The sequence below is a fragment of the Saccoglossus kowalevskii genome, chromosome 15 (genome assembly GCF_978046115.1).
Source record: "Saccoglossus kowalevskii chromosome 15, keSacKowa6.1, whole genome shotgun sequence".
Taxonomy (NCBI): Eukaryota; Metazoa; Hemichordata; class Enteropneusta; family Harrimaniidae; genus Saccoglossus; species Saccoglossus kowalevskii.
The window spans coordinates 19,058,281-19,075,554 of NC_140655.1; the positions used below are offsets into that span (position 1 = coordinate 19,058,281).

The 17,274-nt window shown below is 39.7% G+C and overlaps 1 protein-coding gene across 1 annotated transcript; it reads right to left on the minus strand.

Moving 5' to 3' along the window:
• Positions 1 to 369: 369 nt before the first annotated feature.
• On the minus strand, positions 370 to 17,163 carry LOC100372110 (acetyl-coenzyme A transporter 1-like). Its single transcript, XM_002731117.3, has 7 exons — positions 17,095 to 17,163; positions 14,907 to 15,650; positions 12,877 to 13,061; positions 6,544 to 6,728; positions 2,687 to 2,807; positions 1,868 to 2,080; positions 370 to 710 (listed from the first exon to the last, which is right to left on the minus strand). The coding sequence occupies exons 1-7, from the start codon at positions 17,102 to 17,104 to the stop codon at positions 552 to 554; spliced, it is 1,617 nt and encodes a 538-aa protein (XP_002731163.3). The 5' UTR covers positions 17,105 to 17,163; the 3' UTR covers positions 370 to 551.
• Between the last annotated feature and the right edge of the window lie 111 nt (positions 17,164 to 17,274).

Genomic DNA, 17,274 nt, shown 5'->3' on the forward strand with positions numbered 1-17,274 from the left:
GGTTCTCCGAACCCGCCTATTCACATAGTTCATACCCACCATAGACTCAGTGTCCCCCCCAACCTCCCCACTCTTTCCGTCGCGTTGGTTTAAGTCCTCGAGGCGGAGAGAAAGGAACCAGAGTGAAGGACGGCTACCTGTGGCGCTGCCAGGTGGCCTCGGTCACGTGGGTTCGTGACGTAAGGGGTAAAAGAATCTAGAGGTCATGGGGCTTCCCCTGACCTGGATTCTATCTCTCCGTCACCGGCAGAATCGCTGATCAATGCCTACAGTTCAAAATAGTCATTTTGACTGACCGGAGTCTATGGTGGGTAATTGTGGTAGTGAATTGGAAGTATACTATTATAAAAGTGGTCTTACCATTGGCTATTCCGTTGTCAACAACATTATTATTATAAATATAAATACATTTTTCAATGTACATTGACTATTCAAGACAAAAAAAAATTCTAAGTTACAAAAACTAAATAATCAGATAATGATTACATTGGGTGCATTTTAGATGGATTGGTTCATGCAAAGCCTCATGGGTATTTTCCTTACTGCAATGTTTATGAACATTTCCATGCTGAGTCGTCCAAAGTCTGCAATTTTTTAACAGTTTTCTGCTTCCATAGTAACCACAGTAACCCAATAACAAAGCATGCAATGGTCTCGATATAGTACCCATCTATATCTGTGTGACAGACTCCTCCATCTTTAGTACAAGCCTGTTAAACAATATAATTACATACATTAATACAAACAGAAATACAAAGATTATCACAACTTGGATTCAATTTATGCACTACAACATTTTTACAGCAAGTCTCAGAAGTATTGGGGCAGTCAATTTACAAAATTGCTAGAGAATTGACTAACTGCTTTGGTTTTGAATAAACAGGTGGTTTTTGAATCTCGCTGGCGCCGTCTTGTGGTCACGCCCACTCTGGAAGAATCTATATAACAGTACCGGTAAGGGACGATTTTACAGTTGATGCGATTTCGCTTTAAAATATACCAGGGAAAGTGTTCTATCTTTTTCGTGTAATGAGGTGTTAGTATACAAGTGATTGTCCAAATAAAAACGACAAATGAGGTCGATTTTTTTAGCGGTTAGCTTAATGTTACCCGAAGGGATCATTTGTATGTGAAAGTTTGTTATTTTCTTCCTGATTTTTAGGAAACTGTTTCTCAACTTGTCTCTTTATTTAGTTTCAAGCAGCGCTGAAGATGGCTACCCCCATATAGTAAATATCAGTGGATTAATCGCATTTATCATATTATGTATGCCAGCTGACTGTGGCCATTCTCAGACTGACCAGGGAAACTTCTTAAAGCAAATCGTACAGAGAATCTAGACATGTACCAGGCTACATAAAAGCATTCTATCTCTCCAAATGCAATATAGACTCTACCAAGAGTGGAAGCGACCACAAGTCGGTGCCAGCGAGATTCAAAAACTGTTTAGTCAAAACCAAAGTAGTTATCCAATTCGCTAGCGAGTTTGCAAATTCGCTGCTCCAATATTCCTGAGACTCGCTGTAATGGAGATCAATATCTTTTCTTGAATTTTTAATCCAAGGGAATGTTTTCACTGAATCAAATCCAATATAGAGGCTTCTTCATATTTGAAGTGAGACATCTTTATTGAACAAATTGATTTTCTACAGTCTGTCCCCCCATAAAATATTGATAAAAATTGACAAATCATTTAATCAAAAACTAAAATCAATATCGGAAACTGTCTGTATAGTCTAAAATGATGATAAAATTTAGTGCCAATTTTACAAAAGGTGAAATTATTTGCACTGAATTTTGGGTGGAAAAAAAATAAGTAAGCCAGCGAAAAGTATGCAAATATTGTAATGAAGCTTGACAAACTCACCTCAGCCTGTATACTTGTATCACAGTCTAATCCATCAATACTACAAGACTTCCATGATAAGCTATCAACCAACCAAAGTGATAACGTACTTGGCCAATTGCCACCAAGGTTGCTTAGTGTATTTAATAACGTCATGTATGTTCCACCGATAACAGGGTCACTTATCCGAGCGTTGAATGCCATGATAGAAACGAACATACAGTAAAGCGAAATCTATGGGGAAAAAAAATGAAATTACGTGAATAATCAGTCATCGCTGCTGGTCAAAAATGTAGGACAAATTTGTGAGATTTGTGGAAGATTTTCTTCATAATTTTTAACAAAAATGGCAAAAATTCAATTTTATAACTTGTGATTAAGATCCATGTATCAGTCAAACAGTATTGCATAGCAATGCATTGAGTGGTTGAAATTTATCTCAACAATCTGAGCTTTTTTCCACGGAAAATATTTACAAAAATTTTAACTTTTTTGATCCAAACTAGAATCAGTGTCATATTTTTTCTGTTTGGTCCAAAATGAAGCTTGAATTCAGTAAAAATTACAGGAAATGTGAACAAATTTACCACATTTTTGGCACAGAAAACAAATTTGTTGAGGTAAATCACACTGTGTAAACCGCGGAATCGGATGTCTGATTGAATTTGTTGAATATCAAACATGTGAAATCAATCTGGTTGCATAAACTGTTATTTTGTCATTAGATTAAAACAGATGCAGTTTTTTCTGATTAAGCCTTACCTAAAAAAAAATAATTAATAATTCAGTGCCAAACAACCAACAAAAACTTCAATCTCTTTGAAGGTAAATGAGTCTTACCTGGTGTAACCCATAATTTAGTATGAGTACTGCGTAGTAATACATTGGAAATTCACCATTGCCTTGATCAACAGAGGGAGTCCACCAAACAATTAATGCAAACACCAATCCCATCAACAGTCTGATTGCAATCAAAATAAAAGGCAGATAATAGCAATTATTATACATCTGTCATTGTAATGCCAGAATTAGGTTACAGCATGCCATAATTTTGCGGTATTTTACGGGGTATTTTCATCCTACCATGTTAGGAAATGCAAATTCCAAATATGGAATGATTACGCACGTAAGCATGGCTGGCACAAGGGTTTGACCGGACTCCACACAAAGAAGTTCGCTGATTCTGTTCTAAACATTTTGGATTTTGGCATTCCCATGAAAAGATGCATAATAATAAGGTTACTACGAGGATACTACAAAGTATGCAATCAGACAGTACACAGTCGCATCGACTGACTGCACGTCGATAGATACTCCAGCTGTACTGTCTTCAAGCATACTTTGAGGTATCCTCATAATAACCGCATATTAATACAAACTCTAATGTTTTACATGGGTAATTATTTTATGAATATATTTAGTCCTCTATGTGATATTTAGTGTATTCAAGAAATAACTAACTCTACCACAAGATCATTTGGATCAGTTTGACAGCAGGTATGATCTCACGAGTGATAGTGATAGTATACATCTCTGGGGTGGTGACTCCTATTATATTATACAAACTTTGTTTTGAAACTACCAACACAGACACAGGACACAGGAATAACTTAAAAGCACCAAAAACCATGTAGGCATGTGATACAAGAACCAAAATGTTCTACTTGCAACCGTGGTAATATAAAAATGGGCCCATGAACCAGTATACAGCCATTATAGATACATCAAGCAGTGGCACGAATTCGCATCGGTATTTCGCCGATTTATTTGTACAGTTTCTTGTTAGCGAAAAAACTGATTTACCGGAACGTAAAATCGTAAAATTTCAAAAACTACTTATGCCATTTAGCACAGATAATATTGTATTTTTGAATCGACAAAAGTCCGGGCTTCACGAGCGAGCCACTGCAGACGCCAATAATTTTTCTGCCGTTATTTGGTTAATTTTCACATGCTTCTAAATTCAACCCAAAATACCTGAATGTTCTTCTTTACTCACCAAATGTATGTGTAAAGTGCAAAAAATTATTTTTGCCGATTTCAGTTGATAGAAGGAACTATATTGTGTGATAATCACGTTTGGAGCCCACTAACACAGAGTTTCATGAACATGTCTTTTTAGCGAATTTAGCAAGAGAACTGATTCGCTAATTGAAGATGTCGCTAATGACTTTATTATAAATTCAAAATGGCCAAGGCTTGAGGATTTGTATACAGTAATCCAGAACATAAAAATCTGGGGCGCTTCCTAATTACACTTGACAGTTTTTCTTTGTTTTTAGGGAACTGATCATTACCACCCAGCCGGTTTCCTGTGAGTTTGACTCGGTTTACCGTACCGGTCGTTGCTTTACCGTACCGACCGTTGCGTTACCGTACCGACCGTTGCGTTACCGTACCGACCGTTGCGTTACCGTACCGGCCGGTGCTTTACTGTACCGGCTGGACAATTACCGTATTGATAGGACCAATACCGACTATTTATCACCTTCGATTAATGAATGCATGGTAAACAAAGCCCCGGTAACTGATCGGCGCCCTGCCGGTAACCGTGAGTCATGCATGAATTAATTGGGCATTTTGCAAACAATAAGAATTTTTTTTTAGGACTTGTACAACAGAGTGTTACGTCCCAGTCGACTAGAGGACTCGATGGTTTAATTATTTGTTTATATTTGTCAGTAGCTCACACAGTGGAAAGAAAGTCGGGCAACCGTCGAAATACAAATAAATAAATAAATTAAATAAAAAAGTCTTTCTGAAATTCTTCGCATGTGTTTTTTTCAATATATGTGTGTTATTCACATATTCATGATCGCCTGTAACGCTATAAAACGACAGTCCTAAATCGTAGCTTACCCACAACGTTGAATAAAACGTCTCAACCTGTCGCATGAATTCGATGATACTTGCATAATCTGTCAGCGTGACTCGCTTGGCCGAGCTCACATGTATTTAAATTCGGGCTTGGGCGTTCGAAAATCTGTTTTGATACTTTGTCGACAATAACACGCGCAACGCGTGCACGTAGTCCAGATAAAATTCAAGTGCGTAAAACGGAATTTGACCTTGCTCTAGTTCAACATTTTTCCATTGCTTTTCGACCTCATTTTGTGATTTTGCTTATGGAATTGACCAAACATATTTACACATCCCTTCCAACAATCCCCAATGTAACTTTATTATAACAAAACAGAGTGTGCAAGTGTGCCGGTACATCTCTTTTTGGAACATGTGATTGGCCCTGAAAAGGGCTGTTTGGTTTGGGGCAGAATACGTTTTAGACTGGAAAGGTCGGGACTTTTTTTTGTTTTACAAAAAAAATATAATTACAGCCAATACAAAGTCAGCTTGGACATTCAGTTGTGAGACATAACAAAATAAACGGTGCCAGCGATAGATTTTGCGAATGAAAGAACAAACTAAACGCAATCAAAGGCGCCGACCACTCGCGTTGGAAATAAACTAATAAAACGCGTTGCGACGAGAAATCTCGTCTGCATCTATCATTCGCGCACACGCACACACATGCTATTTTCGTATGTTGAATACGTTGGCAACGTCGTCAAATATTTAGCCCAATCACTGAATAAAAAAACATCCAAGCACACGTGCACTGGCGCCAGATAAAGTGAAAAAATGAAAACAAAATTACGTCTGCACTGTGCATTTGTAACAATAACCAAAACCATTAGGTTACATGCCAAAACTACCGACTCAGGATTCATCATACACAAATATAGCCACTTTCATGGAACTGTTATTTTTGTAATCCACTTTGTCGGCTCAGTTGATTTGGGAGCACTGATCCCGATTTAAAAAAAAAATCGTATAAAATAAAGACGCAGTTCCGTCTGTAGTCATATCCAACAGTTCACTTGGACGTACTGGGAGCTCCATGGTCTCACAAAAATCATGTGTAGCATTATCACGCGCAACTTGAATGTAAATATTATGCAATAATAATGGTAAAGTTTAATCTCTGACAAATAAAAAGACGCAACAAATTGCCCTGGTGGTGTATTTGACCTCGAAAGCTACCGTATAGCAAACATGAACAAAATGATTTATAAACAGACTATAACTACAAACTAAACAAATTCTACTCAAATTAATTCTACAGTTCTGCTTTCTCTGGCGATCCTGTGCATAAAACTGAAATTTAAACAGGTCGGCATTTTACCTGTAAACCGGAAAATCAATGCATAAATTAACTTGTCAGAAGTGTGAATTGCCTCCTGCCAGTACGGTAACGGCCTTGCCGGTACGGCTAATGACCTTCGGGTACGGTAAAGCAGCGGCCGGTACGGTAAAGCATGGAACTATAAACCCCTTTATAGTTCCATGGGTAAAGCAACGGCCGGTACGGTAAAGCAGCGGCCGGTACGGTAAAGCAACGACCGGTACGGTAAAGCAACGCATGCCGCAGGAGACTCACAGGAAACCGGCTTGGTGGTAATGATCAGTTCCCTTATGGAGGTGATAACTGCGACAGACATGTATTGTGAAAACAGGAAATCAACAATGACAAGAGAGATTCGCTAAATCAACATTTTGCTATTACATCATTTTACCACAATTCGCTAAAATTGCATGTCGCTTTTTCAACATGTTTTACAGTAATTAATGATAATCCAGGGTGATAATATTTTTAACGATATGATTGGTATAACTATGATAATAATGTTACATTTTACCTGTATGGAATAGCCTTTATGAATATATTTAGTGGTCTGGGTCCTGTGGTATATTTACTGATAAGCCAGGGTAATATTATTTGCAATGGTACCAATGGTATAGCAAGTAATGCTAATTGTTCTTTAGGTACCCCTGCTTCTATCAATTTTAATCCTGTTACAGCATCTGTAGCTGAAAAACCAATCTGTAATAATATACAAGAATGAATAAATGAGAGGGCCATTCAAGATATCTAAGAAAGTATTAATTGTAATTACACCTATGTATTACACCCACAAATATTACCACTCACATATTTTGACATATTTTATGTACATGGGAAAAACAACTGATGTTTCAATTTTTTTAAAACAATTTGAGTACCGTACTGCTGAATAATAAAGCATGGTGGCAATATTTGAGTTGTTTTATTCAAGGAATGTGTGGTAATTCATGTCTCATAAATACTGTAGAATACTTTATTTTCTCTTGGAATTTATTTTCGCTGAAGGAATGTTTCCGTGCAAATAAAATCCAGCGAATATACTTTTTTTCCTATATTTCACATCAAACTCATCAAAAATCAGTAAAAATAAATTCCACACAAAACGCCCAAAAAGCCTTTTAAGCGAAAATTAATTCCAGCGAAAATAAAGTATTCCACAGTAATATACCAGTACATCAGCGGGTACATATTCAGCCTTAAAACTTGGACCCAAAAAATCTACTCTGCAGCTTTAATTTTTTGTTTTGTTTTTGTACCATACAACATCTCTCCCTCCCCTGAGTAAGTGTCAATTTTTTAAAACTAGCGCCGAAGGCGCATATTAGTTTTTATGTTTATATAAGAGATTGCATACTTACCTTTGGTTAATGAAATTTTAATTTCATAAACAAATGGGATAATTGCCAATTATCATATATACTGGTTAAATAAAATCGAAATAACAGTGGATAGCTCCCGTAGGGGGCGTCCTTCCCCTGTCATCTGATTTGCATACTTCCAGATCTTTTTGACCACGATATTGATTTGTAGCTATTTATCTGGGGTGGTTTTGGGTGGGAAGGTAAGTATGCAACCTCTTATATAAACATAAAAACTAATATGCGCCTTCGGCGCTAGTTTTAAAAGTTTATTACAGAGTATTGCATACTAACCCCTTTGGTTAATGAAATTTTAATTTCATAAACAAATGGGACAGATTACCAGAGAATATCTCTTGGCAGATAAATACTACCCCACCTGATTATGGAATTGAAAAAATTCCATCCCCCTAACTGTATAACTCCCGCTAACTGAATAATTCTTGCAGTTGCGGGAAGTTACATGCCCTATTGTTTCGTTACAACTTGGCCTGTCACTAGGTAGCCTAACGAGTGTAGGCCCTGTGACTCGGCCGCTAGGTCTTTCAGGTAATAAGAGAGAAAAGTGTTGCTAGTTTTCCAGGACCCGGCTGCTAGCACCTGGGCTAAAGAAGCTCCGCTAGCAAATGCCAGTGTATTACCTATGCCTCTTAAGTCATGCATCTTGGCAGTGACTTTGCCTGCCTCTGTGCTCAAATACTTATCACTATAAGCGTGGTAAACTGTCTCTTTTACCCATCTCGCTAGCGTGAATTTCGACGCCGCTGAGCTTTGTTTACCTTTTTGGTAACAAACGAACATCGACCTTTGACCCCTTCTGACCCCGGAAGTACGTTTCTTATAATAAGCTAGCGCACGTACCGGACAAAGAATTCTGTCTTGTTTTTCATTGGAAATATTGCTCAGTGCCGGGATAACGATCGGAGTCGCCGTCTCGTGCAGTTTCTGATTTTTTCCTCTGAATTTTACTGATGTCATTAAAATCGCTTTATCGGGATAAAACACCGTAAAATTGTCTTCAAATGACAGAGCGTGTATTTCGCTAACTCGCCTCCCTGAAGCGAGTGCTAGCAGAAAAACAGTCTTTTTCGTCCAGTCCTGTAGTGACGCCAATTCCTTCGGTTCGTATGGGAATTGTCGTAGCGCTTCAAGGACTACTGACAAGCTCCATGCAGGTGCTTTGTACCTCTCAATGGGGCCCGCCTGTGTAATAAAGCCCTTGAACAGATCGGAGATTGTCGGGTCATCCGAAATGTTTTTGCCTAGGCTTAGTTTGAGTACAGAGTTGATCGCCGATTTATAGTTTTCTACTGTCCCCGGTTTCAACTTTTTTTCGTTGATCAAATAAGAAAAAAACTCCGCTACTTGGGGCAAAGAGGGATAGAGTGGATGTATATCCCCTGCAAGACACCAATTACGAAATTTTTCCCAGTGGTATTGATACAATCCATTTGAGGAATCCCTAAGCCTGGCCGTCGTTGTTTGTGACACTTGGCTTGAAAACCCTTGCGCAATTCCACTAGAATCATGTGCGAGTTCTCCGATTGTTCCAGTTTTTGTAACGTTCGGTGGATCAATGGAAATGGTGGGAATGCGTAACTGAACATTCTGCCCCACTCCATCTGAAGTGCGTCCCACGTCAGTGACTGTTTGTCCGGATAACGCGTCACAAAAACGGGACGTTTTTTGTTTTCCGGTGTTGCAAACAGATCTACCTGGGGTTCCCCCCACATGTCGAACACTAGGTTTACTGCCGTCTGTGACAGCTCCCATTCTGTGTCGTCGTAGGGTTTCCCCCGGGATAGCGAGTCCGCTACACCGTTTTGGACTCCCGGTATATGTTTGCACATCAGCTCGACTTTGTTTTGTGCACACCACTTTAGCACTGCTACAGCATGGTCGTTTAACGACTGTGATTTCGTTCCCCCTTCCTTGTTGAGGTAAGCTACTACAGTCTGATTGTCGGATCTTATTAACACGGCCCGGTTTTTTACCGCTTTTTTGAAGGATTGCAGGGAGAACTGCACCGCTAGCATTTCCAGTCGGTTTATGTGAAATTTCCTTTGTTTTTCGTTCCACTGACCGTGTGCAATCCCGTCTATGCAGTGCCCTCCCCAGCCCGTCATGGATGCATCCGTCACCAACATTACTGTCGGTTTCGCCTTGTCCATGGGAATCCCCGCCGTGAGGTTCTTGAGGTTGCCCCACCACGGAAGTGATTCCAGAAAGGCCGGTGTGAACAGTACCGGTTTTTCGTATTTTATCCCGTCCTTTGATAGTCGCATTTTTAACTGTGCGTCTAACACTAGGTGTTGGATCGGTCTGGACTGTAGTGCCGCTCTCGGTACTAAGCCCCTCATCGAAGTTAACATCCCCACTAGTCGCATTACCTGGCGTAGTGTGGCTTGTTTTTGTTTTAGAAATGATTGTATCATTTTTTGTACATTGTCGATTCTGTGCTGGGCTGGTCGGATCATGCCTTTCTCCGCATCCAGTTCCATGCCCAGAAAGACTATTTTCTGTGTCGGTATTAATTCTGATTTTTCCATATTTATCAGAAAACCTAGCTTTAGCAGTAGACTGACAGTCCGCTCGGCTGATTGACAAATCAGGTTCCGATTTTGACTTTTTATCAGCCAGTCGTCTAAGTAGGGGTTGACGTCTGCTGCGTTCTTGTGCAGTAAACGCCACCACTGTGCGTAGAACTTTTGTAAACAGAAGTGGGGCTGACGTCAGGCCGAAAGGTAGGACGGTGTACTGATACGTTACACAGTTCACCACGAATCGTAACAAGCGCCTGCTTTCTGTGTGTATTGGTATGTGCAGGTAAGCGTCGGTCAAGTCGAGGGACGTCATCCAGTCCCCTTTTTGAATTGACGCTCTCACTAGTGCCGGAGTTAACATTTTGAACGTTTCTTTCTTCACAAATTTGTTCAACTCCTTTAAATCCAGCACCAGCCTGTACCCACCGCTGGATTTCTTGACGGGAAATAACCTCGAGATGAAAGAATTTTTCGGGTTTTGTACCCGCTGAATTACCTTTTTTTCAAGTAGTATTTCCACGCTTTCTTTCAGTATTGTTGACCGAGTAGAGCCCGGTTTCCCCGAAATACATGTTCTTTTTTCGCATTTCGGTTCTTTTATCAATGGTATTCGATACCCGTGTGTTATTATCGATATCACATACGGATCGTTTATCGTTTCTTTCCACCGGGGAATACATTTCTGCAGACGCAGTGCCACCGGCGTCGAGGGACTCACCAACCCTCGGTCGCTTGTGGCGGTATACATTGACATCGCCGATTTCTCCATTTCCCCCTGGAGTGAATGCGGTGTTATATCCCCGTTTAACGTCCTCCCCCCCCTTTTTTTTCCAACCTGGAGGGGAGTAGGGACTCTGCCTTACGGGTTTCTGTTTTTTTCACCGGTCGATGCGTCATTCTCCCTAGGTCCACGCATTCGGCCGGTTGTTTGTTTATACGATCGCCCACCGACCTGAGGTGCGGCCGACCGTGTTTTTGTTGTGCACGATTGAGTTCCCGCCATCCTGGGCACTGAACAAAATCGCTTAATGCACGATGTTTTGCACGACTTGGTTCCCGCCGACCTGGGCACTTAACCGAATCGTTTAATGCAAGTGGTATATGTGTAAGGGGATCTGTGGTTTGATTTGTTTGACAAAAATACTCGGAGACTTGAGTAATATTTGACATGTTTAATCGCACCTTGTTTTGATACATTACCATATTTGCTGACGTATAGTCAGGAAGACTTTTTAGTGTTACCAGTCTGTTTCGAGAATTGTTTATTCTGTCGCTGCTGGTCTCCACTTTTTCCTTTTGCCTGATTCGGGTTTGCCTTTGCGTTTCCCTTGGGCTGACCCGTAGTAGCTTGGTTAACTGGCTTCGCCTTGGTCGCGATGCTCTGCTTGTTATTAGCGGCTTGCTTGACTTTAAAGGCGCCTTCGATCATCACACGGTTAACTTTTGCCGCTGCTTTCTCATCCAACTTAGAATTCACAGCGCTGAGTTTTCCGTCGAATAATTTGGTCCCTCTGAAATCGATCGTCGCCAATTCGTTCTTGATTTCAGCGTTGGCGGCTGTCTTTAGCATAGCGGACCAAACTGCTGCACGGCGAGAGTGTTGAATAGTCGCTCGTAACTGGAGATGACTCTGTATTATGTCAGCGTCGACGACGTTAGTAGCGACCAACAGCGGCTCTAATGTGCTAAACAGTCCATCCTTGGTGATGTTGCCTGTTTTGAATTTCGCTAACTAAATTTGTGTAGTAGTAGTGAAAAATTCTCTATGGCTTAATGCAAGAGAAGTGTCCCAAACGTAGTTTTCCAATCTACATAGCGTTGACTGGGACAGGCAATACGGGATGTAAACTTGTGGTCTGCCGAGTGGATGTTTCGTTATACTTCCTTCGGCGACCATTTCCCGGACGCATGGCTCCAGTTCTGGTGGTTGTACGCCGAGAGGTCGTTCGTGCAGGCTGGCGTCGGTACCGACCGGTGTTTTCCACTCATCAGCGGGCGGTATAACTTTTTGGTAGCGTCTGCTCCAATTGTCCCGGTTAGTCCCCAAGAAGTCGTCCTTGGTGGCTGTAGCGGTTTTCTCGGTAACTTCACGATCCCATTTGCCTCCTCCGATCACGCGTTGCGTTATAGCAGTGCCCTGTGTCAGTCGGGGAGACCATGGTAGCATTGCTGAAGTCGCAAAAGTGTCCTTTTTCGGCAGTGTAGACAAACCGATCGAGAAACGTGGGGCGTCCGCCATCGGTGGAATCGGTAGAGGTAAGATTTTCTTGACCATAACCGCACCTTTCGTGATAGCATCGGAGCGGATTTTGAATTCGGGGTCCTCCTTGTCGGTACCACTCGCTGTTGTGGTTTTCGACGAGCCGGCCTCCCCCGCGTTGCTTGTAGCATCTTCAGTAGAAAAAATCACGCCTGCCTCAGCCAGTGCGTCTTCAACATTTTCTCGCACCACTGTTGTGTAGGATTTTTTCTTTTCCGCCTGGAGAGCGATGAACGGTGTTCAACTCTCCGGTATCCATATTTTCCACCATCTTGAAACTGAAGGCGGGCTTTTGAGTTTCGTTACTAAAACTACAATTTTTTACTCAAGGTGACTAAGTACGAAGTTCTTGATGTCCACAAGAGCTTCCTGACACACTAATAGTTCGGTGGCTGTGTTGATGGGTGGTAACAATGTATTTCCACCGCAAAAACAATGATATTTTGGCAAGCCCAAATTTCAACCGTGAATCAATCTCGTGGTTAAAAATGGAAGTATGCAAATCAGATGACAGGGGAAGGACGCCCCCTACGGGAGCTATCCACTGTTATTTCGATTTTATTTAACCAGTATATATGATAATTGGCAATTATCCCATTTGTTTATGAAATTAAAATTTCATTAACCAAAGGTAAGTATGCAATCTCTTATATAAACACAATTATCGTTAGATACTAATTACTTACCTTACTAGTCATTAGTATTACAATAAATGACTGAATGCTTGGTAGACGTACAATGGTATATAATAATTTATAGGTTCCCCAAATCCCCTGATCTACATCATCAATAAGTTCTGGATTTTCTGTTTTGAACCACCAAACTAAAGTTGTAGTGATCAAAAAGACAAATCCCCAAAAATATACAAACCCTACAAAGAAATGTAAACAGAATATTGGTATGTAAACGGTCATAACTATTTTTTTGAACTTCACAAAGTCAATTAAAATCAACTTTTAATGCAACCTTTGAAAGCTTTATTGACAAATATTGAAAAACATTGCATTTTGTTGTCATTTTAAAAAAATGAATAAAACTTGGCCAGCACAACACACAGGATGAAAAGCAAAACCTTTTTCTTGACCTCATGTGAATTTCATTAATAGAGGGCACTGTATTTATATGAATTTCATAGAGGGCGCTGTATTTATATGAACTGCACAAATAGAGGGCGCTGTATTTATGTGTATGAGGTAACTCGTAACAATTCCGGTATTCTGATTAGTCCGTCACTTTCTCGTTGCTTGTTCTATTTCCCTTGTTAACCTGATGTTAGCGCTTGTGCTCATGGCCCTAAAGCAGGGGTTTCCTTTTACTCTCGAAAGTTAGGCGAATATATCATAAAACTGTTTTTGTTACAAACACAGCAAGAAATGCCAGAAACATCTCAAATATGTAAGTCTAAGCAGGCAGAATGTATGGGCATGGCATAATGAAGATTTGTTTACAGAAAACAAATAATATTACGTCCCTTAGTCATGTGACTTTGGGCCAAATCCTGAACCAGTGGAACAATATGGCGATTACTAGTTTAATACCTGCCCTTCACAAGGGACGCCGGGAACCAGCGAATTATGTGTACTGCATGAATAGAGGGTGCTGTATCTATGTTAATTTCATAAATAATTTCTCAAGTATAGCGGGAAACAGTTGTCTTCACACGATGTTAACAGTCAATCAATCAATCTACGCTGGGTGAGCCACTGTTCAGTTGTCTTTAAACGTTTTTTCTCATAGTCTGATTCACTAGTTCTTTGGTCTGGATGAAACCCTACATCAACCCTTTGGTGCGCATGTTTATGCAACAAGTATAGATTCCCAGCTGTACTTTCCCCCAAAGGGGTTTTTATTTTTGGTTTTTCATGTTTGTTTTTTATCATTATTGTTTTAGTAATGTTAATTTCAGTTATGATAGTTTTTTCCTCATCTGGTTGTTTATGGTTTACATTTATGCAAGTGAGTTAAAAAATAATTAATTATATATTTTCGGAGGGATTTTTTTTTTATTTATTCCCAAATTAGCTAATTTTTTGTTTTCTTTCAGCCTTAGATTAAATTTTTCTTTCTAAAAATGTAACTTCAAGTTTAAATTTTCTCTTCAAAAAGCATAGCATGATATGTTGAATAACACACATGACATTAGCAGTAGTTTACTTACACAAACCAAAAATTGAAAGTTTTTGAAAACCAAACAGGATCATGTTAAACATAATTAAATAAAACAATAGTTGTGCAGTTCAGACAACACAAGTCAGTTTTTTATTTGTCAACCCTAGCAGAATTATGTAGACATGTGAAAAATAACACTGATGGAATTATGTATTAAAAGATGGAGGAAATAAACTTATGCACATTTTGGAACCATAGTTACATGTATATGTGATGAACTTCCAAATGACATCACATAATGAAACTTTGCTATGTTATAGAATTGAAGGTGTTCTGCTCATTAGCATCACGGATTGTCATGGATGCTGTATCAGTAACTTGATTAAACATACCAATATGTAAATGGCAAAGTACAGTTGAACAATTAAATTCTAAATATATTCAGTATTCAGTATTTCTTCTATTATGGTATATATTTGTTGTACAACTGAATAATTAAAATATTTCTTGTATTGAACACAGCAATACCTCTGTAATTTACAAAAGTGCATACTCTACTTATAACCCAAATGTGATAATTAAATTTTCCAAAATTATTTAAGCTTACCTGCTAAAGTAATAAGTCCTTCTGGCTCAGGCTCAGATCTCATATATTTGTTACAGAAATCAGCAGATTCTAATGCAAGAAACACAACATTACCAAGAAAATATCCGGCAGTCTGTCCCACCGAATTGCATGTGGAAGCATAGCCAACATTTCGTCGTGACAGCATTGTCAAAGCCCACCCATCAACAGCGATGTCTTGAGTTGCGGCCAAAAAATTCAACATGAAAAAAATGACAGTTAACATAAAAACATCTGGCACAAAGCCTTCTTGTCCATCCCCGAGAAGCTCTCCGACATGTTGCGATAAAAATATCATGAAAAATCCTATCAGGTACTGAGTTGGAACAAGCCAGGTTTTTCGGCGACCGAACTTGGTTGAGTAGACAGCATCAACAATGGGAGCCCACAATAATTTCACGCTGAATGGCCAGTAAACAAAACTGAACATTGCTTGTTGTTTGTATCCCACATTGCGTCCCTGAAGAACTAATGGTATACTTCCAGCCAATCCCAGAGGAATACCTTGTAATATATACAAAAATAACAGTACGGCTATATTCAGTTTATCTCCATCAATATTTGTTGCCACTGCATCAGTCTCATCACCTGCTTCCTCATCTTTCTTATCGTAGTGCATTGGCGCATGTGGAAACAAAAATTCTGAATCCAGACTGGTATCTGCCGCGGAGACATGTACCTGTACTCTTTTTCGTGACATGATTGGCCTCGGTTGTTTTAAAGATACTGTCAAGAAAGTTATATATATGAATATTATAGCATTTACAAGTTTGAAAAGGCTCTATTACATGTACACACAATCCTAACTCTCCAGGGCACCTTCTCCAATTTATAATGCTCCAGCTAATGTCAAACTTCACCCTCCCCACCTCTGGGTTTAGTGGGAGATTTGGAAATGATTGTTGTAAAATTTGCCAAATGCCCCACTTCCTGGGGCAAGGATAGGCAAATCCCCACCCAAACAACCCCCCACATTTTCCCCAACGATCGCCACTGTCCGCCATGATTGCTATCAGCAGAGTACTCAATGAATGTATATGCATGCGCAGCTAGTGATGATGGGACACGAAACACGGCTATTATTCCACCCCACATTTGTCCCATATTGCCCGAGGTGGGAAGGGTCGGGTTGACATTGACTGGAGCATAAGCCCTTCTTGAGAACACATAGATATTTACTGTGGAATACTTTATTTTCGCTGGAATTAATTTTCACTGAAAAGACTTTTTGGGCGTTTTGTATGGAGTTTATTTTCACTGATTTTTGATGAGTTTAATGTGAAATATAGGAAAAAAAGTATATTCGCTGGATTTTATTTTCACGGAATCATCCCTTCAGTGAAAATAAATTCCAAGCAAAAATAAAGTATTCTACAGTAGTATGATATATATGAACATATCAAGAATATGTTTTTTAATATCACACATTAGCCTCAAATTAATTGAAGTAATTGAGTTGAATTAATTAATTATTATGTCCGGTATATTGTAGTTGTTAATTGAACAATTATCTGAACAAGAGCGAATGTGACTGCAGTCTTGAATAAATAATGGAGCACAGTCCACAGGCGCTCAGAACGTTTCTTGGATAATAAAAAAATGACCTAAAGTAAGGTCAGCATAAGTTAGTCAGTCGCCGGTTCATTCGCCTACGACTCATACAATATTATATGAGTGGTAGGCAAATGTACCGGTGACTGACTACGTATACCGACCCTACTTTAGCTCTTTATTATCCAGGAAACGTTCCGAGCGCCTGTGCACAGTCCAGTCATTCTATTTATCTATCTACCTGATAGAGGGACGATTAATAGAGAAAGTACAATGTAAAATTCATACTTTCAGAAAAATCCGTTTCCCAGCATGGTAACCTCAAAGACACGTACGTATAACAGTTATATAGTATGCGTTTCTAGATGGTCACAGGGTTCCTTGCGTAAACACATGCCCTTATATGTAATGAACTTGAAAATTGTTTGTACTCGTATTCGTATCGTTTGTACCAGCAACTGGACATGTCGACTCAGGTTTTGACGGGATCGTCTCAATAAAACACCAGCTTACCCTTCAAATTTCTGTACGATCACGGTCCCAAACACAACATATCACTATATATCATGCATATTTGTTGTGCATGTCATAGTTTAAAAACAACGTGGCATTACTTTACCGGTTTCCATATGGTTGCAAACAGCCCGGCTTGGTGGCGCACTTCAGGTCAAAGTTGACTACAAAAGCTGTAGAAATTAGTCTGGTTCCCTGCCCCATTTCAACGCTGAGGGCGGTTTTAGAAAAGGGTCAGCGGTGAAAACTTGGGCAGGAAACCAGACTATGTAGAAATCAGACGTAG

What these genes read in the sequence shown, in the direction of transcription:
- LOC100372110 (XM_002731117.3), bottom strand. An exon ending in AGGACTTATTACTTTAGCAG is followed by an intron (nt 13,062 to 14,906) that starts GTAAGCTTAAAT and finishes ATTTCTTTGTAG; the next exon opens with GGTTTGTATATTTTTGGGGA. An exon ending in TAAATTATGGGTTACACCAG is followed by an intron (nt 2,081 to 2,686) that starts GTAAGACTCATT and finishes TTTTCCCCATAG; the next exon opens with ATTTCGCTTTACTGTATGTT.